The following is a 27092-nucleotide window of genomic DNA, read 5'->3' as shown; positions in this document are numbered from 1 at the left end:
TTATGCCCCCTATTTTTTTCTTTTTTTTTTTTTTTTTTCCCTGACTTTTGTTTTTTTCATTTTTATTTTTGTTTTTTTTTCGTCTTGCCCTCACTGTGCCATGATTCCTGTTGCCTTCCCTCACGCGGTTAATCCCAGAGGGACAGAGGCTAACCAGTTGTGGCAGATGGATGTCACAATGGTTCCCTTTTTTAAGCCATGTAATCATGTTCATTTAATTGTTGATACCTTTTCAGGATTTATCTGGGCTACAGCCCAGCGCGGTGCAACGGCAACCAGGTTAGCAATCACGTTCTGCACTGTATTGCAGTCATGGGGAGACCGAAGAAACTGAAAACTGATAATGCTCCTGCTTATGTTTCTCGACAATTTTCGGATTTTTGTTCTCAATGGCAAATTCCATCGTCACATGGTATTCCCTATAATTCTACTGGCCAAGCTATTGTGGAACGGGCTAACCGCTCCTTCAAGACACTTTTGGAAAAACAAATTAAAACGGGGGAAATCCTAGGACAGTAAGGGAGGTACAGCAGAAATTATACATTTTGTTATTTACTTTAAATTATTTAATCTTGAATTTAGATTCTTACTGCCCTGCAGATCGCCATTTTAAAGCTTCAGTGCCCATGGAACGACCCTTGGTATATTATTGACAGCTGCCGGATCCTGAGTGGAAGGGCCCAGTGCCGCTTATAACATGGGGACGAGGGTATGCTTCTGTTTCCACTGATTCAGGTCCAGTGTGGGTACCAGCACGGTGCGTGAAACCAGCTGTGAGGCATGGCGTGGCACCAAGGCCTGAATAATCCGATCCCGAACTTCCAACTGACATTGGGGGAGGAGACTCAGAGACCGTGCCTGACCAAGCGCCGGCAGCAACCTGAATCACCTGCATGCCATCCAGTGATTTTGGGTGGCTACCTGATTTAACTTGGCTGAGAACAGCCTTTGGATATTGCATAATTGGGCTTGCTGGATTTGTGAGCTGTTTCTGTTTTATTCAGTGCTTTCCTTCCTTGTATCAATGCTGTATAGCTACTTGGTCCTCAACGGCCAAAGCTATAAGGCTGTCTGCTGACGACGTGGCACGTCTTGAGAAACAGCTGCGTGGTTACCGTGACCCGCAGTTATTTAGAATGAAAGAAGGGGGGATGTAGGAATGATCCCGGGCCCACAGGCCTGGGTGCCCCTTTAATTCGGGCATTTTGTTCTTGCTTGCAAGCTGGGCACACCCGCTTGCTTATCACAGGAACTTGGCTTTCCTCCATCCTCCCCCTTGCTTTCACACAGGCGGCCTCGTCTGCACCTGGCAGTGTTTTGTAGCTTCCCTCTTCTGCAGTTTCTCACACTGACTACTGTGTTTGCAGCTGGGGATGTTTTGTAGTTTGCTATGCTTTTGAGCTCGTGATGGAAGATTTTTGTAGGAAATTTTGAATTGTGCTGTGCATTTGCGCATGTGTAATCTTAGATAATAAAAGAGGCAGGTGAACTCAGAAAAGCAGCTTTTGCCTCCTCGGATTTCTACAACTTGGTGTCAAGTCTTTCCTTCACTCTGGGTAGCAGGTGTGTGCATCCCCAGCGATTTCATGGTTGCCCTGGAATCCTTAAGGCTGTGAAGCCTTGAATCAGTCTAGTCAGAAAACAGCCCTGCACCCTCAAAGGGAAGATCCTCCAGGGTCTGCTGAACTTCCAGGGGAATCCCGGATGCTTGGAGCCAATCTGTTCTCCTCATGACCACCCTCGAGGCAATGGTACGCACCTTGGAGTAGGCCGAGTCGAGTGAGGCATGCAGGAATATCCTGGCAACTGCCTTCCCTTCCTTGACCAGAGCCAAGAACTCAGCCTTTGAGTCAGTGGGAAGTAATTCCTTATATTTTGACATGGAGTCCCATGAGTTAAAATTATACCTGCTAAGGATAGCTTGCTGGTTAGCTATCCTCAGCTGTAGATCCCTGCAGCATAAATTTCCCTGCCAAAGAGGTCCATCTGTTTGCAAGGCTGGCTTTAGGCCGATTCCCCGGAATCGGGCCCCACGCCTAAGAGGCCCTGTGCCTGCACCTAAGAGGGCCCTGCGCCAGAGGGGCCTTTTTATTTTTTTTTTTTTTACATAGCCTTCACTCGCTCTGGGTCTTCAGTGGCATTTCGATGGCGGGGGGTCCTTCACTGCTGCGAAAGACCTGGAGCAAGTGAGGAACCCCTGCTGAAATGTCGCTGAAGACCCAGACCACTGCTGGGTATTCAAATCGGGCCCCGTAGTTCCTAAAGCCAGCCCTGTCCGTTTGGCCTCTTTGGCCTTAGGAGCTGGTGCTTGCTGGCCCTGACGCTCCTTCTTCTTCACCACAGAGACCAGCAGGGAACCAGGGTGTGGGTGGGAGAACAAAAAAAAGTATTTTCTTTCCACACCCCTAGCGGTCTGTGGAATGGAGGCTGGAGTCTGCCACAAAGCACTATAATTGTTGGCAACAGTCTTAATTACTGGCAACGCCACTCTGGAAGGGCCTGACGGCATAAGAATGTCCACCACCGGGTCCTCTGGCTCAATGACTTCCTCCGGTTGCAGGCCCATATTACAGACAACGTGGCGGAGTAGGTCCTGGTGGGCCCTGTGGTCGATGGGCAGAGGACCTGAAGTTGAGGCCCCTGCCACCGCTTCATCAGGTGAAGACAAAGAAGAGGCCAGTGGAGGCACAGGGTTATCATGGCCCATCATGTGCTCAGGTTGGGCCTGGGCAGCGTTGGTGCCAAGTGGCTGAGCGTGGTCCAACGGGACCTTGGATGAGGGTGGATCTGGGGTCATTTCCAATGTGCCCTCTGTAGTAGTGGGGGGGACAAAAAAGAGCCACCTCTGTGTCCACCATTGACAGTGTCCAGTGATGCCCCGACCTAACGGACCTAGAAACCCTGGAAGGGGTACACTGGGCCTGATAAGCCCAGGGGATCCAGAAGGGCCATTGTGCAGCGGGTGGCCATTGAGGTTGCCAGGACAAAGAAGAGTATCTCTCATGCTTCTCTTACCTGTGGCTACTATGCCATAAGTAGTAGGAGCCATCCTCAGAGTCTGAGGATCCCTGGCTGGCGGTCGGTGCCAAGAGGAGGAAGTCGGAGATCAGTGCCACAACAACCATGTAGACGACCTGCATCAGCTTTCCCGCAATTTAAACCGGTGCCGCAAGGCGAGTGCTGGGGAGCAGCTCCTATGTTATGGAGCCATATCAAGGTACGGGACGATAGAGGGCGATTGTGACTGGTGCCGATTCCCCGGTGCTGGAGATCCCGAGCAACGCGCTCCCTGGGTCTTGCTGTTGTGTGCTGGGTTGTACTGGGGGTGAAGTACATCGTAAACGGTGCCATGAATGGTGCTGGTCTGGAGAGGATGATGGTCTCATCATTGCCGGTTTGCCTCTAGATGGCATCCGTATAGGCAGTGCTGGGGCTTGTCTCTAACAGCAGGGGGCTGACGCAGAGTACTTTCTATGAGGTCCCTTGCCACTTCGAAAGTACCTGGGGTGGAGGGGGCTTGCAACTCCTCCAACAAGTCGAGCCTGCCAGAGACTCATTGGGTGCTGGACTCAACGGTGCCAACTGGTTGCCGGAGTCAACAGCATGGGGTTTTGCTGTTTGGAAGTTAAGTCCTTCCTCTGAGGCAGCAAGGTCATCCCTGATGGTCTCGCTCTCTGAGGAGAGTGCCCTCTATCGGCCTTCTTATGGTGCTTAAGGGGCAACGGGGATGTTGACTGGTGCCAGAGCACCACATTGTGTTGTGGTGCCAGGAATCTTCGGTACCGAGGGACTCTAGTACCAGAGTCCTTCCTTGGTACCAGTTCGTGGACCGACACTGGGGCATTGCGCACCGAGCTCAAGCCTGGGACTTGGCGGTCAGGTGCTGTGGGACAGAGTGCAACTTCCATCAGTAGTTGTTTCAAACAGAAGTTGCATTCCTTCCTACTCCTAGGCTTGAAAGCCTTGCAGATCCTGCAACGCTCGGACTGGCGCGCCTCCGCAAGACACCTCAAGCACGAGTCGTGAGCGTCACTGTTTGGCACAGGCTTCTTGCATAGACTGCAAGATTTAATTCCTAGAACTTGAAGCATGCCCTGGAGCCCAACGTGGGGTGAGGGGAACGATCCACTCACCAACTACACTACTAACAATAACTAAAACAAGAAAATAAATATTTCAAAAGAAAAACTAAGAATGGCTAAGGGAAGACTTGAAGGCAAGCAATCTAACACAGTTCCAACACCACCACAGATGGTAAGAAGGAACTGAAGGGGGGGTCAGATCAGCAGGGTCATATATTGAGCATCAGTAAAAGCAGCAAAGAATCCTGTGGCACCTTATAGACTAACAGAAGTTTTGGAGCATGAGCTTTCATGGGTGAATACCCACTTCGTCAGATGCCATGCTCCAAAACTTCTATTAGTCTATTCACCCACGAAAGCTCATGCTCCAAAACTTCTGTTAGTCTATAAGGTGCCACAGGATTCTTTGCTGCTTTTACAGATCCAGACTAACATGGCTACCCCTCTGATACTGAGCATCATGAGGGCGCCACTCCAGGGGGCTCCATGGCTGACCTGATGGGAGCTGCTAAGGGAAAAAGTTTCTGATGACCGTGCATGCAGCACACACACACCTAATTGGAATTGATGTGAACAATAACATGAAGAAAAAGTGATATTTCGGTGGGTGGGTGAGCATTCTTTTAAACACAGGTTATTGCTTTTAGTAAAGTATACATACTATACATTTTGGTAAGCCTGACTTTTCAAATCATACTGCAAGCTTAAAAAGATGAAAGAGAAAACAGTATGTTTCTTTGGCAACAACGAAACAAGGTCAGCTGGTTTTAATTTTCTCTGCAAAATTTTACAACACAATAGAACTCAAAATATAGATCAGGCAAAGTAGTACTAACCTCAGAAGACACAACTATCATCTGAAAATGCATATTCAACTTCTGAAAAACGATAAAAAATAAATCATCGTACTTAGGATAGTAAATTATTGTACGAAAAGGAGGGTTATACTAGTTTTTTTTTACTAAGTGGTTCATGATGTGCGTAGTGTTTTTAAAAAAATAGTTTGAAAATATTCTTTACTCGGTATGAGAGAATTTTCCATGTTCATTTTTATTTCATCCACAGGCGTGGACAAGAATCCAGTATTTACTAAGGAGTAGTATCACAATCTGAAGCAGTGACTTGGGCGACATCCAGATCCCACTATTGGGCCCAAAGCCCCCCAGGTTCTTAGGCAGCAGCCTTAGCCACTGCATCACAATGATGCACTTAACCAGTACCCCTGAGCAACAGCCTTAGTACTAAAGGCCTACAGGCCCACAGCACCCATACTCCAGGCCCCTGATTGGATGGACAGGCAGCACATTCACTGGGTGTCTGGACTATATAAAGGTTTCAACAAGAGGAGGAAAATGTCTGAGCCTGAGATGAATGCCTGCTGGTTGCTTCCTAGACTGCCTCACCTGATCCTGCCTTGCTGCCTCATCTGTCCTTGCCTCCCCAACCCAGTGGTCTGGCCCCTAGGATTGGATCTGTTGGCTACTGACCCCTAGAAGAACTCTGACCATTGTCCCAGGCTGCTTCTGATATGGACTGACCAGCTGGCTGCCCAACCACCCATGCACACGACTACTGCTCTGGACTATCCCCAGCCCACCTCAGCTACTGGGCATTACAGGATATTAGACTACAGTTCAGGGAGTCAGTGGGTTTTCACCAGGTTCTGCCCATGTATGTGCCTCAGTTTTTTCTTCTGCACAATAGGACACATTCATCTGACAATGCAAAGGAGCACCTTAGCCTTTTTGCATAGAGCTTGCACTGCACAGCAGCCCTGTGCTGGGCTTGGCTGGGAGGACAGGGCAAGACTGTCTGGAAACTTGTGAAAGCTTTTTAATTGGCTAGTAGGGAATGGCATCATTCTTTCTCTCTCTTCCAACCATCTCAGTGCTGCCACTGTATCACTTGGTATCATAAGACAGAGGTAACATGATAGGATAAAAGACAAGGACAATAATAGGACAAGAAAAATAATGGAATAGTTTCATCTTAACACAGTTTGGGTTCAGAACTACAATGATTGTGCTAGCAGAATCTGTACCCTAAAGCAATGTAATATATCCACTCTAGAAAGATCTGTTCCAAAGACATACAGAGACAAGGATCTCAAAGTGCTTTAATCATTAAGCTTCAAAATAACCATAATATATTATATAGGTACAAATAAGACAATATACAGGATAAGGTGAAGTAAAAAGCGGTGTTTCCGGTGGTGGAGCACCAAGTAATTTTGTCCCCAAAATTACTACAAAAATTACTAAAAATGGATAGCCTACAGAAGCAAGAAATGGTAGGTCAAATCTTAGCAACTATCCTCAGTGCCAATTCAGAGACTCTCACTATTTTAGTTACGTGTGGTTCTTTCCATGCCTTATGGGACACCACAAATAAAGATAAGCAAAGTAATCACTATTACTCTATTTTATTATTTAAAAAGGGAAATGAAAAAATAAACATGGTTATGCAGCTTACAATCTCTTCTGTGTGGAAAGCTTTCAACAGAGACTAAACCTTTGGTAGTGGGTCCTCCTTTGGTAGGGATGCTCTTCTCTAGGTAAAAGAAGACCAAGATATATTATTTCTCAAATCAGTAGTGAGTCCTGTCTCAATATATCACAAACTTTGTCCATATGGTGAATTTAATCAGCAGTAACAAGTTCAGTATGAAAATGCCTGCAGAGAGGCAATGCAATTTATTATAGTGCAATGACTCTGCATTTATTACAAACTCCGGAATCCTCTTTCAAAGTGTGTTATGTTTGATGCAAATTGAGTTAGTCCAGTGTATTGTTCCTGTGCATACAATGCTACCACATATTACTTTGGCAGTCTTCCAGCTACTGTACCATACTGGTTTACGGACGTCTGTTATTAACTTTGTTTACCTGCGTGCCTTCCACTGTTCTGAGGTCAAGTTGACCAAATGTTCCCTACCCTGTTTAAAAATTGGCAGGGGGCCATAATTTATTCATTTGTTCCTATCACATTGCTGCAATATCACTCCAGAAGTCTTCCGACATGCCTCAAACGGCTGCTTGGAGCTGTGATGCAACCCTAGATCTCATCGCTATCTAGGGAGAAGTGTCAGTGCAGCAAGTGCATACAGCTAGCCACCAGAATAATGATCTTTTTGTGGACACTGCTAAGGAAATGAATGCAAGGGGCCACAGCCGGGATGCTAATGGATGCTAACCACGGATGGATACAGAGCAAACAACTCATAAACTCAGATTTTAAGCCCACGAGGGACCATCATGATCATCTACTCTGACCTCCTGCATACACCCATAACCTCTGGCTGAGTTAGCTTCCTGAAATTATGATTTAATGACTTCAAGTTGCAGAGAATTGACCATTTATTCTAGTGACCCATGCTGCAGAGGAAAGTGAGAAAAACCCAGGGTGTCAGGAGGATTTTACTTTTTCCTATCAACTTTTTATTACACTATATATATAATATATATATACGCACACACAGAGGGAAAACTATATATAAACATCTCATAATATATTAACTATTTACTACCTAACCTTAGCTATAGCTGAAACATTTAATTACATATAATATGGTTAAAATAAATCAATTATTTGCATTACACAATTTACAAATGAAGAAAGTTTACAAAAGTCCAACTAGTTAAAAATATTAACATAAGAATAGAAGCAAAATTCAGAGGAAGGGGACAGAAAGGGCAAGAAAAGGAAGTGGTTAGAGAAGTGACGCTCATGCATTTAACAAGATCATTAAGATACTTCCAGGAAAGCATCCCATATTGCTGAGAATTTTTCTTGGATATTGGTTACAGTATACTAATTTTTTCATGGTGGCCATGACCAAACTTATGATGTTCACGTTCCAGTCTTCAACTGGTGGTTGCTTTTGGGATTTCCATTTGATAGTACTAGTCTTTCAGCAATTATTAGTGCTCTGCTGAGCTGAAGTTTTTCAGAATTATTTAGCTTCCAGTTAACATCAGATAGGTTTAATGTTACAGTTAGCTTGTCACAATTTTATTTGATAGGAAAAAAATTAACTCTGCAATGAAGATCTGCCCAAACACACAAGTATAAAAAAAGCAAATGTGATACTGTTGCAAAAAAAGCAAATGTGATTCTGGGATGCATTAACAGGTGTGTTGTATACAAGACACAAGAAGTCTTTCTTCTGCTCTACTCTGCGCTGGTTAGGCCTCAACTGGAGTATTATGTCCAGTTCTGGGCACCGCATTTCAAGAAAGATGTGCAGAAGTTGGAGAGGGTCCAAAGAAGAGCAACAAGAATGATTAAGATTTTGAGAACATGACCTATGAAGGAAGGCTGAGACTGGGTTATTTAGTTTGGAAAGAGAAGACTGACAGGGGACATGATAGCAGTTTTTCGGTATCTAAGGGTGTCATGGAGGAGGAGAAACTGTGTTCACCTTAGCTCTAATGACAGAACAGAAGCAATGGGCTTACTTTGCAGCAAGGGAGATTTAGGTTTGACTTAGGGAAAATTCCTAATGTCGGGTAGTTAAACACTGGAATAATTGCTAGGGAGGTTGGATTCCATTCTCTGGAGTATTTAAGAGTTGGTTAGATAAATGTCTATCAGGGATGGTCTAGACAGTATTTGGTCCTGCCATGAGGGCAGGGGACTGGACTCGATGACCTCTTGAGGTCCCTTCCAGTCCTAGAGTCTATGAATCTATGAATCTATAGGAGAATTCCCAGAGCATATGAATTAAGTTAGCACCTGCAGAATCACAGCACCAACATTTGTCTGATTTAGGAGCACCTGTTTCTTAATAGTTGGGAAGGGTTCCAATGCATCCTCTGTATCATTTTTTGCTGGATTAATCATAAACAGAAATCCCAGGAATAGTTCAGAGCACTGATTGAAATTTGATTCCATTGATTAGTAGATAAAAATTGGCCTGGTTCCTCCTCCTATATCTTTTTTTGGGAATCTGTGTTTAATTCAAATTTGCTGGCCAGGGATGGATGCAGTTTTACCATAAGTCTTGGCAATCTGGGTAATACTTGGAGAAATGAAAGCAGTTCAGCTGGATCAAGGGTAGCACAGGCACTGGTCCAATTAAATGGGAGACAAAATGTTTAAGCTGAATATATTGCCACTCCGTCTTAGTCTCTAGATTGACCCTTTCTTTTAATATTGTAGAAGGAAGAAAGTAGCACTTTCAACAAGTTGACTGATGGTCAAAATCCCTTTCCTTATCCAATCTGGCCAAATAAAGGGGTTGCCTGCTACACAGAGTTTCAAGTTACCCCAGCTGAAGGCCTTTGTATGTAGAAGGGCTTGATTTTTAAATTTAGTAGCCATTGTATGCTAAGTATTTCTGACAGCCACAATAGTTGACAATCATTCTGTTGGGAATTGGTAGTAATCAGAGTGCAGTGCGTTGAAAAGGGATGAAGGAACAACCAATTGTGCTTCCAGCTGGAGTCAATCAGGGGTTTTACAGAATGCAGGAATGAGCCACTGTGCTATTTGGCTAAGAATTATTGCCTGATGGTAAAGTTTAAAGTTGGGAAATCAAAAACCATATGTTTTGATAGGGATCTGCCATCTTTGTAATGGAATTCTAAGTTTGTTACCACTACTCCATGAGAAGAACCTAAACATGTTATCCATTTTGATCAAATAAAAAGGAGAAATATGGATATGAAGGGAATTCAGAATAAAGAGGATCCTGGGACGAGCATTCATTTTAATTATGCTTATTTGTCCTCAGATGGAGAGAGGTAGTGCCAGTCATCTATTTAAATTATTTGCTAACGGCATGATTCATGTAGCTAGACTTCTGAATTTCCTTACGGAACAGGATGCCAAAATATCTGAAGTTTGTCTGCTGCCATCTAAATGTCTCTATAAAAAAGCAGCTTCCAATTAAATCCAATGAGATCTTAATAGCTTCCAATTTATCCTAATTTATCTTTTAGCCAGAAAATTTACCAAAGTTACCTATTGTTTGTAGGACAGACTGACCCAGATTTTTAATAAATAAGATGATGTCATCTGCATAGTTAAGGATTTGTGTCTCTTCAGTCCCTGATTTGATCCCTTGAATTTCCACATGCAGTGCTGCAAATGGTTCTAATGCTAGACTGAACAGGAGAGAGGAGAAGGGGCATCCCTCTCTAGTTCCCCAAAACAGATCAAAACAGGGTGGGGAGAAGATATTTTGCTATTTGTGAGAGTATGAGTGTTGGGTTTGGAATATAACAGCTTTATCTGTGAAATAAAGGATTTCCTCAACCCAAATTTATCCAGGGTAAGTAGCATATATTGTGAGTTCACCCTTGTCAAAGCTTTCGCTGCACTGAATGAAATGATTGAATGGGAATTTCTAGAATGTTGATTGAATGCCATAACTCTAATCAACTGATGTGTGTTATCTGAACCAGGCCTTTTTAAAATAAATCCCATTTGACTAGGAAGTACATCATTCATTACATTTTCAAGCCTCTCAACAAATATTTTTGGGAAGTATTTCTATATCTGTATTGATTAAGGAGCTCGCTCTATAGCTGTTACACTTTTGTACATCCTTATCCAATTTTAACAGTATACTAATTAGAACTTGACTTCCCTCAGACCAGGAGGTTACATATCTTTCTTTAAGGCATCTTTGTAAATGTATAACAGCTAAGGGATCAGAATTTCTTTGAAACTCTAATAGCCCATCGATAGAATTCTATCAGGGCTATGGGTCTTGCCCAGACTCATTTCCTTTGTGACCTTGATTATGTCCTCTGACTGCAAAGGAGAGGCCACCCTGGCTTGCTGCTCTTCTGAGATTTGTGGGAGATTAAGAGTTTTAACAACATTATTCAGTTCTTTAGGGTCAAGTGGTGAATCATTATTCTAAAGAGCTAGATACAATTTCAAAAATTGATCATTTGATTAGTAAGAACCTGCCCTTGTTCTGATTTGAGTAATACTATTGGGACCTTTGATCTCTCATTTTTAATCTGTATGTGAGAATTTCCCCCACTCTGTCCTCTGACTCCCAGTATGGTGGTTTGGATCTAAGAAAAGCAAATTCAGTGTGTGCTGAAGTCAGCCTATTTACTTCATCCCAAAGATTTTTTTTTTTTTTAAGATTTTCTTGAGAAGGGTAATTTGCACATTCTAAATCCATAGCTTTGAGTTGTTTGATCAATTTCAGAAGCTGAGCCTAGCTAGCCCTCTTCCTATCCACTGAGTAGGAAATGATCCTGCCCCTAATAAAAGCTATTAGTGTATCCCATAGGGTGCATCAGGATCTTTCTGGTATGTCATTTGTTTAAAAGAAAAAATAAATTTCTTCTGTGACATAGTTCTGAAAGTATTTATTTTTCATAAAAGAGGAGTTCAGTCTCCATCTTTTACAAGTCCAATTCGTATTGGGAGGGGAAAACTATAGTATCATTGGGAATGATCAGAGATCATGATAAACTTGTTTGCATTATTAAGCATGGAGTCTACTAGATTAATAGAAATCAGAAAGAAATCTATTCGTAAATGTGAAGGGGGGGGCGGGGAAGTGAAATCCTTCGGATAGGGTTTTGCAACTGCCATATATCTTTTAACCACAATTCTTCCACATAATGTTTTATAATGTTCCTAGATGTGACTGTGTACAGTGGGGCCAGCCTAACTTGTCTAAAAAAAAAAAAAAAAGTCCAATGCCTCATTAAAAACTCCTGGTATGACGATTTATTCTAGTGGGACAGTAATTAATTTAGAAAAAAAAAGCATTTAAAAAAAACTTGGATCATTTTAAGTTAGTCCATGTAGATTAATTAAGATATACGTAGAGTGAGATCTTAGCCTTCACCAGCAAAAATCTACCTTCCTCATCTTTATTTACATCTAGAATGTGTAGTGTTTTGTTAAATAATATTTCTACACTTTTGGCTGCAGAGAAGAAATTGTTAAACACCCATCCATCCTTCCTAAATTTTGCTGCCTGAAAGTCATTAAGGTGGGTTTCCTGTAGGAAGGTATCTGCTTTCAGTGTTTTCAGATGAGTAATCATTCTTCTTCTTTTTAGTCAGTGATTCACCTCTTTGATGTTCCACAGAATACAATTTATAATATTAGCTAGAAAGAGATTTTAGGTCAAATATCTCTTTATCAGGTCCCTGAACTGTGTCATTGCTTGGGCCACTGTTAGTTCCAAATTTCAGAAAAGTGTATCTAGGTTCCTCCTCACTGTTCTGGGGACATGAGAGGGAGGGAAAGGGAAGAGGATGAGGCAGATCAAAAAGGAAAAAGATTGGTATAATGTGGGAAACAGAAAAACAGAGAAAAAGAAATGAAGTGATGAAAACTGACCAAGGATCACAAACATATATAACTCTTATCCAAACTGAAACAAGATCTAAGTCCAGGAGGTTTACAAGGAAGTGGTCTCATCACACAAAGAAGTGGTCTCCCCCACCCCAATACACTCAAATGGGGTACAACTGGTTTCCCTTTAATTTCACAAAGCAGAAATAGTCTTGTATCAAGGGAAGGCATGGTTTCTGCACTATTCACAACAAAAGTAAAAGAGGGTGGAAGGGGGAAGAAGTCTGGCATCTAATCTTAAGAACAAGTCTACAGTGGATATATAAGTTAACTGGCTCTGTGGATGAGGGAAAAGCAGTGGATGTGTTATTCCTTGACTTTAGCAAAGCTTTTGATATGCTCTCCCACAGTATTCTTGCCAGCAAGTTAAAGTAGTATGGATTGGATAAATGGGCTATAAGGCAGATAGAAAGCTGGCTAGATCATCAGGCTCAACAGGTAGTGATCAATGGCTCCATATCTAGTTGGCAGCCAGTATCAAGCGGAGTGCCTCAAGGGTCGGTCCTAGGGCCAGTTTTGTCCAATATCTTCATTAATGATCTGGAAGATGGCATGGATTGCACCCTCAGCAAGTCTGCAGATGACACTAAACTGGGAGAAGTGGTAGATATGCTGGAGGGTAGGGATAGGACACAGAGGGACCTAGACAAATGGGAGGATTGGACCAAAAGAAATCTGATGAGGTTCAACAAGGACAAGTGCAGAGTCCTGCACTTCAGACAGAAGAATCCCATGCATTGCTATCGACTAGGCACCGCTGTGGCTAGGCAGCAGTATCTGGCAGATAAACGGACCTCCGGACGAGCAGCTGTCATATGAAGTCAACAGTCGTGCCACAAAAAACCCGACAACCGCAAAGCTAAACAACAAACACACCAAGCATCAGGTTGTTGCCAAGAAGGCTAACGGCATTTGGCTCTATAGTAGAGCATCACAGCAGATCAAGGACGTGGATTCATTCCCCTTCTATTGGCAAAAAAAAAAAAAAGGGGTGACGGCCTGCATCTGGAGAGTGCGTCCCATTTTGGGCCCCACTGCTACAAGAGTATGTGGAAAAATTGGAAGAGTCAGTGGAGGGCAACAAAAATGAGTGAGGGCTGGAGCACATGAGTTATGAGAGGCTGAGGTAACTGGGATTTATTTAGTCTGCAGAAGAGAAGAATAAGGGAGATTGAACAGCTTGCCTTTCAACTACCTGAAAGGGGTTCAACAGAGCGATGGATCTAGACGATATCCAATGGTCGGATGACAGAAATGGAGTAATGTCTCAAGTTGAAGTGGGGAGGTTAGGTTGATATTAGGAAAACTTTTTCACTTAGGAGGTGGTAAAACACTGGAATGGATTACTTAGGGAAGTGGGTGGAATCTCCTTCCTTAGAGGTTTTTAAGGCCCAGCTTGATAAAGACCTGGCTGGGATGATTTAGTTGGGGATTGGTCCTGCTTTGAGCAGGGGGTTGGACTAGATGACCTCCTGAGGTCCCTTCCAACCCTGATATTCTATGATTCTAAATTACACAAAATGTTTAAATATTCTTATTCCAACATAAATAAATCATTTGCAGATAAGGGTTCATTAGCAGAACAGTTCTGCCTCAGCTTTGCCTCCTAGAGCCTTGTCCATGCTGTCTTATAGTGTGAATGTCATTGCCCAATAGTTACATCAGCAATGTAAATCAGTGTGATGGGATTGCTCTACTCACCACTGGACGCATTGCCTCCTGGTGATTCTGCAGGTTAGCTTGGTCATGCCAACACCCCTTCCATCAGCTACATTCCATCATTTTCTCTCTGAAGCCCCTTTCTCACTCCAGGAACTGTAATGTCTTCTTCGTGACTCAGCCCTCCAGCCAGCGTTCCCTGTTCCGGAGGGAAGTGTTTCAAGCAATCTCAGGCAGTCTTCCACTTCACTGCCTCACAGTGCCAATCCTACAGTGGCAGCCAGGGGAACCCAGGCCCAGCATCTACTCCAGGTTCCAGCTCAGAGATCCTCTACACAGCGTTCAAGGTCCATTCCCTGCAACTTGCTGCCTTTCCCTGAGCTGCTTCCATACCTCCTGGCCCTCCCCACTCCTCTGGGTTTGCCAGTCTTTTCACTCCCTCCTCCCAGGGAGTAACTTTAGGCTAGTGTTTTTCAAACTTTTTGATACAAGGGACCGGCTTGCTGCCTTCCTAAACTGTGTCAGGGAGATCTCAGTGACTAGTGCCTGTCCACCAACTGGTCACTGAGTTGCCTAAATGAGTGTTTGTTTCTCATCTCTGCAGCACCCACAAACATAGCTTCCTTTTCTGACCACTGCAGACTCCCCTGCAACTCCCGACTCCTGGGCTCTGTACAGGCCCCTCCTACTCCTGTTCAGCTGAGCATCATTTAATCTACCCCTACGCCCTGGCTCCTCCTCCAGGTGCAGCCTGGGGAGCTAACTGGCCTCCCTGGCCATGTTCACCCTTTCAAGCCTTGTGTGGGGTAGACAACCCATCACAAGCAGCATAACATTTATTTCAGCTCATTTAACAAAAATAAAAACTAAAGAAAAGAACCTGAACGAGCATTGAGAAAACATCTGATAGTCGCATAACAACTCATTCTCAGTAATTTAGTGAATCATAACCAATAATAATCATTCTTGGATAGGGTTTTAGTAGACCAGATTTCTTTACATTTGGGGAATTGAAAAGATTTGTCATTAAACTGAAATTGCCATTACATTGTTTAGATCTGGTATCTCTATAGAGAATATTTCCCAGGTATCTGCTTGGCAGTTCTTGCCCACGTGCTGAGGGTCTAATAGATTGCCATATTTGGGATCAGGAAGGAATTTTCTCCCTGGTCAGATTGGCAGAAACCCTGAGGGGGTTTTGCCTTCCTCTGCAGCATGGGGTATGGGTCACTTACAGGTTTACACTACTGTAAATGGTGAATTCTCTGTAACTTAAAAGTCTTTAAATCATAATTTGAGGACTTCAGTAACTCACCCAGAGGTTAGGAGACTATTTCAGGAATGGGTGAGGTTCTGTCGTCTGCAATTTGCAGGTCGTATTAGAGTATCACGATGATCTCTTCTGACCTTAATGTCTATGAGTCTATAAGTGTACCTTTAGGGCAAATGAATTGAATATTTCCAGATTTACTATAACTCCCAAATCTAGGAAATTAGATAGGGATGAAACAAAAGGGAGCGAGGGAGAGAGATTAAAAAGGAGGGTGGGGAGAAGATTGGAAAAATGACTAGTAGGGAGAGTGCCTCAAACAGAAAACAAAAATCACACTTCCCTGTTGAACCATAGTTGGGAATGATGATATAAAAAGTTTCCAGGTCCAATTAAGCGATTTTCTTGGAGTCAGGATTGCAAAGGTGGATATGCTCCTGGTGACTGGAATCATGAAGGGGTAGGGTAGAAGCAAGCAAAGCAGGTACATCCATGTTGTTTGTACTCCAACCTGCTAATTGAAGCAGTCAGAGCCCATAGTTGCTTCCTGAGTTTGGATGGAGGGTCAAAATTCAATAAAAAAATAGGATCTCTCTCTCCACCCACTTGCTCCCTTGCTGGCTCCATCTGCTGCTGAAAGTTCTCCCTACTCCAAACTGGTTGGCTATGGACCAGTAACAATAAAGGGTGGGCAGCTACCAGATGGCAGTAGCGACCTGATTCTTGATGAGTATCGGCACTGCATGTTGATACACTGCCACTGCAGCTCAGGATGAACTGAACACAGATCTCAAAAGAGGTCACCTTTGCCCTCCTTAAATTCTCTTATCACTGCTGGTCATCCATGTCTGCAGAACAATCTTTTTCCACCAATCAACACTGGTTTCCTGAACACAGAAATGGCAATGTGCAATGTGAAGCTGCTCCAGGAACAGCTCTTGTAGTAGCTCAGCGTCTTTCTCAGCTTCCTTCTTCTGCTGCTGGAAGAACTACTGTTGCAGCCAGATAATCATCTGTTGGGTGCTGTGGCAGGCAAAGTCCAAAACTGAAGTCACATTGCTCCAAGAGCCAAAATACAGTCCAAGCAGCCTCAGTGTGTTCTAAGTTACCAGTATACCTGTGAGGGGTATTGTTGTGTCCATGTTTGCTGACAGCAATTCAAAAATGGGACTAGCCCACCCAGAGAGAGGAGCAGCTTGGGACAGAGAGAGTGGAATCAGGGGATTTCTGAATGTCTTCTGTAAAACATTTCTCAATCCTAAATATTCTCCTTAAAGTTCAAAGAATTAAGACAAAGTGTGTTTATAAAACAGGTCAGTTTCAACAAGCATATTTCAGGAGTTCTTTGTGTGGGTTTAAACTCATGGTTTTCTTTGCAATAGGGAAAGGGGGTAACAAAGGCCATTTTTGTGACTTTATTGCTGTGATAACACATCCCAAGCTTTACGCCTGTGGAACAGAGAATAGCCTTATGTTATTGTACACAGCTAGGTCTTTCTTTTAAAATGAATAGTTCACAAACTTTATTTTTTTAAGATAAGGATATTCTCTATACCAGAACAGTATCTCCTTTTTGAGACTTGGTGCTTATCATGGGTTGTCAGAAAGCAAAGATCTCACAGAAATTCCTTAGCTTGAACATTTCATATAATTAAATAAGCAACTAAAACATAAGCATGTAATCTGTTTTCTCCAAGCATCATAGTAATGGAAATAATTGTATCTCCTAAAATTCAGTAAATGCACAGGCAAGTTTGTAATAAAGGTTATTCACCTGTAGTACCTCGAGTTCTTTGAGTGGCCTCTGCACATTAACGTTCCACCAGTCATAGGAAGCTCAGATGGTGGAACTTAGTTAACGGTGCTCATTGGAGTGCTCACACGCCTCTCCTGTCTCCAGTGCGCTCCTGAACAGTCTAAGAGAGTGGCTATAAAAAGGGCACAACTACAGCCTCAGTTTCTTCCTACTGCTTCCTCTAAATAAATTAAAATTAAGACTCCGAGGAAGAAGGGAAGATGATCAAGGTGTGTGTCATGGTATAATTCCCCAATCTGAACCTTAGAGTCCAAAAATGGGGTACCAGCATAAATTTCTCTAAGCTTAATTACCAGCTTAGATTTGATAAGCTGCCACCAATTAGGACTTGGAGTGCCTGACAAACTCTGGTTTCCCCAAAACCTTCCCTGGGGACCCCAAGACCCGAATTCCTTGAGTCTTACAACAAAGGGGAATAAACCATTTCCCTTCCCCCTCCTGTCTTCCTCCCAGATCTTTCCTGCCCTGGGTACACTAGGAGATCATCCTGATTCAAACTCCTTTAATTATAACACAGAGAAATCAGGTTTTTTCTCCCCCTTCTCTCCCCCCCCCCGCCCCCGGCTTTTCCTCCCTGGGTTATCCTGGAGAGATAGACAGTGATTCAAACTCCTTGAATCTTAAAACAGAGGGATTTCACCTCCACCCCTCCCTTCTTCCCCTCACCCAGAGGCAATACAGAGTCAAGTTCCGTGAATCTACAACAAAGAGGAAATTTACCTTTCCCTTCTCCCCACCAATTCCCTGGTGAGTACAGACTCAGTTCCTTTGAGCCTTAACCAGGAGAAGAAATTAATCAGGTCTTAAAGAGAAAACTTTAATAAAAAAAAGTAAAGATAATCACTGTAAATTCAAGATGGAGTATTACAGGGTCTTTCAACTTATCGAAACTGGAGAAAAAGCCTCCTCCAGCAGAAATACAACTTAAAACACTTCCAGTCAAATACACCAAATACACATTTGCAAATAAAGAAAAACAATTAAAAAGACTAAAGCCGCCTTTATCCTGATACTTACTAGAATTAGAACAGAAGAGATTTTTTCAGAAAGATTGGAGGAATTTGCTTACGTCTCGTCCCTCTCAGACCCCAGAGAGAACATACACAAAAGCTTCCCTCCACCCAGATTTGAAAGTATCTTGTCTCCTGATTGGTCCTCTGGTCAGGTGTTGCAGGTCACTGTTTGTTAACCCTTTACAGGTGAAAGAGACATTAATCCTTAGCTATCTCTTTATGACAGTGTGTGACTATGTAAAGGTACATCTCGAAGAACTCCAGTGATGGATAAGTGACCTCTGTTTCTTCTACAAGTGACCTCTACATATGCCCAGTATGCAGTGTTATACAGGAAGGTGGGATGAGAAATGTTAATTAGAAAATTATTGCAATACGGGTCTATCAAATTGAGCATCTGTTCTGGACTGCAGGACTAAAGAGTAATATACTTGATCAAATCCATCTAGCTAATGATTGTGGTGATATTACCTGCCCTTTAGTATTACATGCATAAGTCACAAATAGTTTTGATGTCTAAAACTTTTAGTACTATCAAGGTAATAGGCTAAACTTCTTTTTATGTCTAGAGTATGTTAATCTGTCTCTCACTTACGTGTATGAGGTATGGGGGATAAAAGGGTATGTTTATGGACTGAGTGAGATGGAAATCTATAAACACTTCTGGAAGAAATTTTGTATCAGAATGTAAAACTACTTTATTTTTAAGAAGCACTGTGAATGGAAGCGCCTGTAATTCACTTATTCTCCTTGCAGATGTAATAGCAATAAGAAAAACTGTCTTAATAGATAAACGAAATAAAGAATATTGTTTCTTGTCTATTACTCTCTGTAATGGGGGATTGGCGGAAACGCATATAGGAGAATGTGGTTCCAAGGATGGAGAAAGGCATCAGAGATGGATCGATCACATTTTCCATGACCTCAATCAAAATATCCAATCCCAGTCTGGTTGTGTCTGGGGTTGACCCCAATAAGAGAAGACTTCATGTATCGCTGTGTCTTTGAATGACCATTTGTGATCATCCACCTTTTGTCTATTCAGTTGGCTTGTCAGACCATTCTGTTGCCCCACCAGATGCATCACTACAGGGTTAAGCTCCTGTGTAATGCGCAATTCCCATACTTTTACTGCTCTTCTGCATAGTTGGGAATGATGAGGACTGCTTTGCTTGTTTATGCAAAACATTGTAGTCTGTGATCACCTGTATTATGCCCAATGCCCTTTCTTAATTCTACCTGATATATGTTACAATTTTTGTTGTCAGTATTCCAAAGACCTTGAGCTGTGAGACTGCCTCAATGGGCATCCCAACCTATGTTGGCAGCATCTGTCATTGCTGTTGTGAATGATAGAAGGTGATAGAATAGAACTTCTCTGAGTACATTTTATGGGACTGTCCACAAGTTTAGAGGCAGCAGGATACTTTTTGGAATGGTAATTTTTCATGTCAATTTCGATACAGCATTAACTTTCTGGACACCACCACCACAGCATCCAGCAGTTGTGTGTCATCTGATGCAGTATAGGTAGCAATTAATATCAACCATCCTAATTTAAAAAACACAACCCAAGCATGCTGAATCCAGTATTCTAGTAATTTGTACAATTTTGTTTGAAAGTAATTTTTCCACAAAGTTATTAAATTCATTTTATTTAGACTATCTAGTTAACTAGCTCTGTCTTTTCAAACATTCATGACATAAATTGTAACAGAGACTTGTTGGTATGTTTCAAAAGAGTGGCTGAGGAATGTCACTATGTAAGCATCTTAGCATTCGTGCAACATGTTTCAGGTGATACATGATCAGGATTCATCACCGAATTTGGTCCGCTGGTTAGATCATTAGCTTCCCTGGCCTGGGCCGGGTACTGACAGGCAGCACAACACATGAGACTGCACAAAGGGACCTGAAAGATTCTAATATAGCCTGCTGTTGCAAAAACAATGTTGATATGAAACAGATAACATGCAACAGGAGTTGGAATTAAATTTTCCAGTTTCCAAACATAACACAATAAAAATCACAAGTGAAAGCTTTGTGCACATGAGCTTGATGAGATAACATCAAACAAATCTAATGGAAAGTTAAGTGCAGAAATAAATCTATTACAACTTTAACAAAGGGCCTGTGATCACAGACAGCTGGGTGATAAAGACAACAAAAAAGGTTATAATTACGCTGGAAGAAAATTATACTTAAAAATATATAAAATAATTCAGAAGCTGAATATTGAAGATGACCACAGAGAATACTGTTTTTTAAAAAGTGGTGGGTGGCAGTTGCTTTCATTCAAAAATAAATTTTAAGCAGTGGTAAACTCAGAAAGTCAGTTTCTGTTTTACTTGAATTATAATATATTTAGGGTGAAAGTAATATTTCTCTCTTACTGGTATGGGGGGGTACGTGCCCCCACTGCCCCCGAAAGAGGCGGGGCCTCAGGCAGAAAGGCAGGACTAGAGGTCAGCGGCCGCAGCCCCGGGCCCTTTTAAATCACCAGCCCTGGGGTAGCTGCTCCTTTGGTCCCCCCATGAGCAGTCCGGGGTGGGTGAAAAGGGGCAGGGACGTTAAAGCGCTGCTTCAGCAGTGTCCTTTTACTGTGGCAGTGCTTTAAAGGACCCTGCAGGGACCCAGCAGGGCTGCCGATGGCAGGCAGGTGGCGCTTGCCCCTACGAGTACTGCTAGGGGAAAACCTTCCGGCACGGGTGCACATGGTGAGCATGCACACCTACTGTGGAATACACATAAGCAATCACTCAAAGAAAAACATAATCAGTACCAATGGAAAAAGTAAAAGCCCATAAGAAAACTGTTGAGGGAGCTCAGTGGAATAAGAAGGCAGATGAACAGGCTAAAAAGGGAGCCAAGGAGGAGATGATATGGCAACTGCAATTGGCCCCAATAACAAAAATAGACGGAAAAAGATAGGAGAAATTGATTTAGTAGCTTTACAAAGACAAGATCCTGAAATAAAAAACTGGTGTCAAAAGAAAAACACCTGGGATGGAAAATTTGGCAGCATGAAACAGGATTGGTACTAGCTACTAAAAGGGAGTATAATATGTCTGTGTGAGTGGTTCCAATGGAAATTAGATCTGAAATGATCTCTCTAGTTCATGATAATGGGCATTTAGGAATAGATAAGACTCTCAGTAGGTAACGAATGGCAGGATGGTGGCCAAACATCAGGGTGCATATAGAGCAATATGTGAACAACTGTTTATCCTGTGCAGCAAATAATGCAGATGTTACCAGAGATTCTCTTTTACCTTTCTTTTTCACTTGCTTAACTTCTGTGCAGTTTACATTATAGCACCCTGGAGAGAGATACTGATGGGAGGGCGGGAGTGAGAAACATCTAACAATTCAGCTCTCCTAATTAGCATTTCAAAGATAGCATTAATATCAGAGTGCATTAGTTTGCAAGAAACAGTAGTTAGATTTAAGCTAGAGGTTTTAGAGAAATTATAGTTAACGACAGTTTGTAGTTAAAAATCCAACATGGCCACCACTATTTTCTCAAGAATTAATGACCTAAATTTATCTCTTCAAGGCCTCAATATAACAGCTTTCAACATGCAAGAGCAAGTTGAATCCATGATAAAGAAGTTGCAGTAATCTTCATGACTTCTTGGCAGAACATAAACTTCGGTTGGATCAGTGCACTAAAACGAATATAACTGCACACCTAAAAGAACTTTGCACAACTTTCAGGGAATACTTTCCAGCTAAGTCAGGCAATAATGACTGGATTCACAACCCTTTTGATTATATCACTTTCTCAACACAGATATTGAACACTGAGGAAAAAGAGAAATTGATTGAGATCTCCTGTGATTACAAACTGAAAAGGAGTTTCAGAAATCTGCCATTGATCAACTTTTGGCTGAGTTTAAGAAATGAGTACCCCCTTCTGACACAAAAAGCTACTGCAGTTTTGTTACCATTTTCAACAACATACTTATGCGCGAAAGCATTTTCCTCATATGTACATCTGAAACCAAATACAGAAACAGACTTGATGCCAAACCAGACCTGAGACTTTATCTTTCTCCAGTGGTTCCAGACTTCCAAGAGCTATGCAGAGCAAAGTAAGTGCGTCCATGACACTGAGGAAATTAAAGTTAAATCTCTGGAAATATTCATTTTTAGGAGCGAGTTCACGAGATTTCACAATTTAATGAAAGGGGTTCACAGGTTGTTAAAGTTTGGGAACCACTGCAATAGAGTAATGCAAGATTTAATCCAAAAAAAGAGGGATGCATATAAAATAATAATATATAATAATAATAAAATGTGTGTGGTCATTTTTTGTTGAAATTTAATAGAGAAAGACAGAAAGAAATAAAGAAAAAAGAGAGTGAGAAAGGAAGGAAAGGAAGTATGGCAGGAGAGGGGTTTGAGGACCTCCCAGAATTAAATGAACAGGGAAAGTTAGAGATGCCCATAGAAGGACTATTAGAATTAATAGCAGTTGCGGAAGACAAGGATAGTGGCATAGATGAAGAGCCAGAGGAGGAGCAGGTGCCACCTATGGGTGACCACCCAGCTGTTTTTGGACCCATCTGGAAGACCTTTATCCCAATAACAGTTAATTCAGCAGAGGAGGAAATGCTCTGTTACTTAGATATGGAGTCTAATATTTCCATTTTAAACACAGCAATAGGCTTTGACTTTGTGCAACATGCCTCGGATGTTTGCCAGAAGCTGGGAATGGGCAACAGGGGATGGATCACTTGATGATTTCCTGTTCTGTTCATTCCCTCTGGGGCACCTGGTATTGGCCACTGTCAGAAGACAGGATACTGGGCTAGATGGACCTTTGGTCTGATCCATTATGGCCATTCTTATGTTCTTATATATGGTTATGAGAGCATCAGGAGGACAAACCCCAATATCCCTAACCAGACCAATATCACTTAATGTAGGCTTCCAACAACTGAATAATGTCCGGCTTGGCCTGATGGACTGGGAGGAAGTGTCATATGCAATAATCAGGGTGGATATTATAGGAATGTTGGATTGTCTAATCAATGTGGGGAACAGAATATTCTGGAATGCCAATTAACAGGGGGAAACAAATTGTTAAAATAGGTAGTCATAGTATTACTGTATTAAAATAGTTGGTTAGTATATGTATTAGCAATAGTTTAATAACAGTTAAAAATAGTAGAGCTACAGATCGGGAAAACAGAATAAGAATTGTATTGTATGTATATGTTACATATATTTTCATAAAGTTAAGAGTTAATTAAATAAATATATACTGTTATAAAGGGAAAAGAGTCTTTTGTTATTCCTATCTCACAGACAAAAAAAGTCAAATGGTGAAAGATGCAGTTCTATTCATCCTGGCTCTTCTGAGTATTTGTGGCTACTGCTGGATTCTGCTAGTGTGCAAATCTGGATGCAAACAAATCAAAAACGACAACTGAATGGACCAAGTTCAATCAAATGGCTATTGTCATGGGTGGCAGGTATAACAGGCCAGGGAAGGCTTCCCTAGCACAGCCGCTGCTGCCAAATGCCTGGGCCATGCTGGCCCCACCTTTTCCCCTCCCTGCTTGAAGCGGGCTTGTAATAAGCCTCTGTCTCAAATCTGGACCTTAGCGTCCAAAATCTGGGTGCTTAGCATGAACCTCCAAGCTTAATTACCAGCTTGGATCTTATCTCGCTGCCACCAATCAGGATTCTGAGTACCTGATAAACTCTCTGGTCTCCCCAAACCTTTCCCTGGGGGACCCCCAAGACTCAGATGCCTAGCTCGCAAAGGAAACCACTCCCTTCTGCTCTTTACTTCCTCCTAGATTTTCCCGCCCTGGGGATACTAGGAGATTCCCTGCTTCAATCCCTTGAAACACAAAACAGAGGACAATTTACCTTCCCCTCCTTCTTCTCCCCCCTCCCAGTCTTTCCCTGACAGAGACAGTACTCCTGGCACAGAGGTCCTATCCCCTTGCCTTAACTAGGAAAGAAATCCAACAAGTTTTAAACAAGAAAAGCTTTATATAAAAAAGAAAGAAAAAACCACATGATCACTGCGTCAAGGATGACATAACACGGGCTATTGCTTAAAAAAATGATGAATAATCAGCCTATTCAAAAGATATCCATTTAACATTCAGCAACTCACACATGTAAATACAAATACAATATAAACCTATTGCTTCCTTTTGTACTCACAACATTGGGAACAGAAGGTAGAAAGAAGCTTGGAGGATAGAAAAAAAAAAAGCTCTTCCCTCATAGCGGAGAGAAACAAACAGCAGAACAAAGACAAAACACACCAGAAGTTCCCTCCCTCACTTTGAAAATCGGTTTCCTGATTGGTCCTCGGTCAGGTGTTTGGTTCCCTTTGTTACCCTTTACAGGTAAAAGAACATTAACCCTTAGCTATCTGTTTATGACAGGGCTTCTGCATTCCGCCACAAGTTTTTCTTATTTATTATGCTCTCTGCGGTTCAGGGCAGCTGAGGAGGCTGTATCTGCTATTCAGCTTCGTGGGTCATTGGCCTCCCAGAGAATACTAATGAACCACGAAGCTGAGTAGCAGGTACAGCCCTCCTCAGCCCACCCCGAACCTGCATGGGCATATAAAAGCTGAGCTCTCATTCTCTGCAGCTGCCGCTGCCAGTCTCCAGCACTCCGTCTCAACTCCTCCTTCCGGGAGATCCCACTGCCACTTGCCGTTACCAGTCTCCCTCTTCCTGCTCAGCTCCACCCCCGTGACCCCTCCCCCATTGTTCTCCTTGCCCAAGCACTTGGCTTGCCAAGTTCCTCTTCTCCTCCTCCTCTCTCTCCTTGCTCGGCCTCCTCGCTCGCCGCAGTCCCCTCTCCTATTCACCCCACTCCCACTTGCTGTGTGGGTTCCTCCTCTCCACACAGCCACTTGTCGCCAGTTCTCCTCTCCACTCCTTCCCCCCACCCTACGCTCCTTGCCGTCACCACAATCCCACTCAGCCCCCTCCCTGCCTTGCTGCATGGGTTTCTTCCCCCCACCCCCAGTCGCTGCTCCTATGTCATCCTCTCCATCCTCCTCCCCCGCCCCCTCGTCCAGTCCCCTTCCCTGCTCATTCCCTGCTTGCTGGTGGATGGGGCAGAGAAGAGAAGAGGAGGCATGAGGCGAGTGGGGAGGGCAGAGGCTGGGGGAGCGGGTGAGTGTGGCTCGGGCGTGGGGAAGGAGGAGACTGGGAGATAACCTCCCTGAGTGGAGCTTTACTGTGCTCATGGCTATTGCCAATAATGTGTGTGTGGGGGGGGGATTGTTTACAATTCCAGAAATAAGTGCAAAACTTTGTCATAGTATTTTATCCCCAATCTGAACCTTAGAGTCCAAAAAATGAGGTACTAGCATGAATTCCTCTAAGCTTAATTACCAGCTTAGGTCTGATATGCTGCCATCAATCAGGACTTTGAGTGCCTGATAAACTCTGGTCTCCCCAAAACCTTCCCTAGGGACCCCCAAGACCCAGACCCCCCTGGATCTTAATACAAGGAAAGTAAACTCTTTCCCTCACTAGTGCCTCCCTAGACTTTCCCTCCCTGGGTTACCCTGGAAGATCACTGGGATTCAACTCCTTGAATCCTAAAACAGAGGCTTTCCACCTCCACCCCTCCCCTCTTTCCCTTACCCAAAGGCAATACAGATTCAAGCTCCGTGAATCTAAACAAAGGGACCCTTTTTCCCCTCCCTTCTTTCTTCCTGCCTCCCACCACTTCCCTGGTGAATACAGACTCAATACCTCAGCCTGAACCAGAGGGAAAAAAAATCAATTAGGTATTTAAAAAGAAAGTTTTTAATAAAAGAAAGAAAAAATAAGAAATCTCTGTAAATACAAGATGTAATATTACAGGGACTTTCAGCTTCCTCCAGCAGAAATAAAATTTAAAATACTTTCAGCCAAATACACATTAAAACTCTACCAGCCAGATACACAGCTGCAAATACAGAAAACAATTAAAAGACTATAACCGCCTTTCTACTCAATACTCACTATTCTGAATATATAAGAGACTGTAGCAGGGAGATTGGCAAGAAACCTGGTTGCACATCTAGTCTCTTTCAGGACTCAGAGAGAACAAAGCAAAACCCAAAAAACACAAACAAAGGCTTCCCTCCACCGAGATTTGAAAGTACCTTGATTGGTCCTCTGGTCAGGTGTTGTTTGTTAACCCTTTCCAGGTGAAAGAGACATTAACCCTTAGCTATCTGTTTATGACAACTTCAGAATAATAAAAATCTTAATGGGACCTATAAGGGCTATAAATGTTATTGCACAAAATCACTCAGGCAAAACACTTATTACAGACAATATTCATAAGTGTTTTATTATATTTGCCCCTCTAAGAAAGGGAACCTTAGGGTCCCATTACCACCCCTCACCAGAGTCAACAAAATGTGACTGGGCAGCTATAGAAGGAAAAGGTGCAATATGGGGAAAGGCAGTAAGAACCAGACAATGGTGATGTGCACTAAATAGACAAGTTTGAAATACTCACATGTTATGATAGTCGCTTGGTAGCCCCAGAAAAGATAATAGTATCCCTTTTGTAATTAAAATACCAACAAATAGCATCCAGGCAAAAGAAGGGAAAAATAATATTACAATGATGTGTGAATGGTCCTCGGATATAGATAAGAAGAAATGGAGTTTAGTACATCAAACCAAAACTTTAAATATGAAAGAGGGTCATACTCAATGGATAAACCCACCAACTCCATGGGATAAATGGAAAATTATCCAAATTTCTAATATATTAAGTGGACAGAAATGTCAATGGATTTGGGTAAACAAGGGAGAAACATGGGCACATATAATCGATATGTCATTGACACAGCAAAATAAGACAATTATAAATGATGGCCAAGGGAAAGGTAAACCTATGCTATGGTACATATGCAGAGGGATTTG

At 42.7% G+C, this 27092-nt stretch overlaps 1 protein-coding gene across 2 annotated transcripts in view; it reads right to left on the bottom strand.

The window, feature by feature from the left end:
* FAM151B (family with sequence similarity 151 member B) overlaps positions 1 to 27092 on the bottom strand; it is an 88351-nt gene that overhangs the window by 25769 nt on the left and 35490 nt on the right. The window contains exon 7 of one of the 2 annotated variants that reach the window (XM_032769578.2): positions 13821 to 14277. The exons of the other annotated variant lie outside the window; for it this stretch is intronic. Within the exon in view, the coding sequence (XP_032625469.1) occupies positions 14198 to 14277 (80 nt within the window). The 3' untranslated portion in view covers positions 13821 to 14197. Of the gene's footprint in view, positions 1 to 13820; positions 14278 to 27092 lie in introns of those variants that run through there. 2 annotated transcript variants of the gene reach the window in all.

Source organism: Chelonoidis abingdonii, chromosome 6 (genome assembly GCF_003597395.2).
Source record: "Chelonoidis abingdonii isolate Lonesome George chromosome 6, CheloAbing_2.0, whole genome shotgun sequence".
NCBI classification, from domain to species: Eukaryota; Metazoa; Chordata; order Testudines; family Testudinidae; genus Chelonoidis; species Chelonoidis abingdonii.
This window is presented reverse-complemented; position numbering and strand designations above follow the sequence as displayed.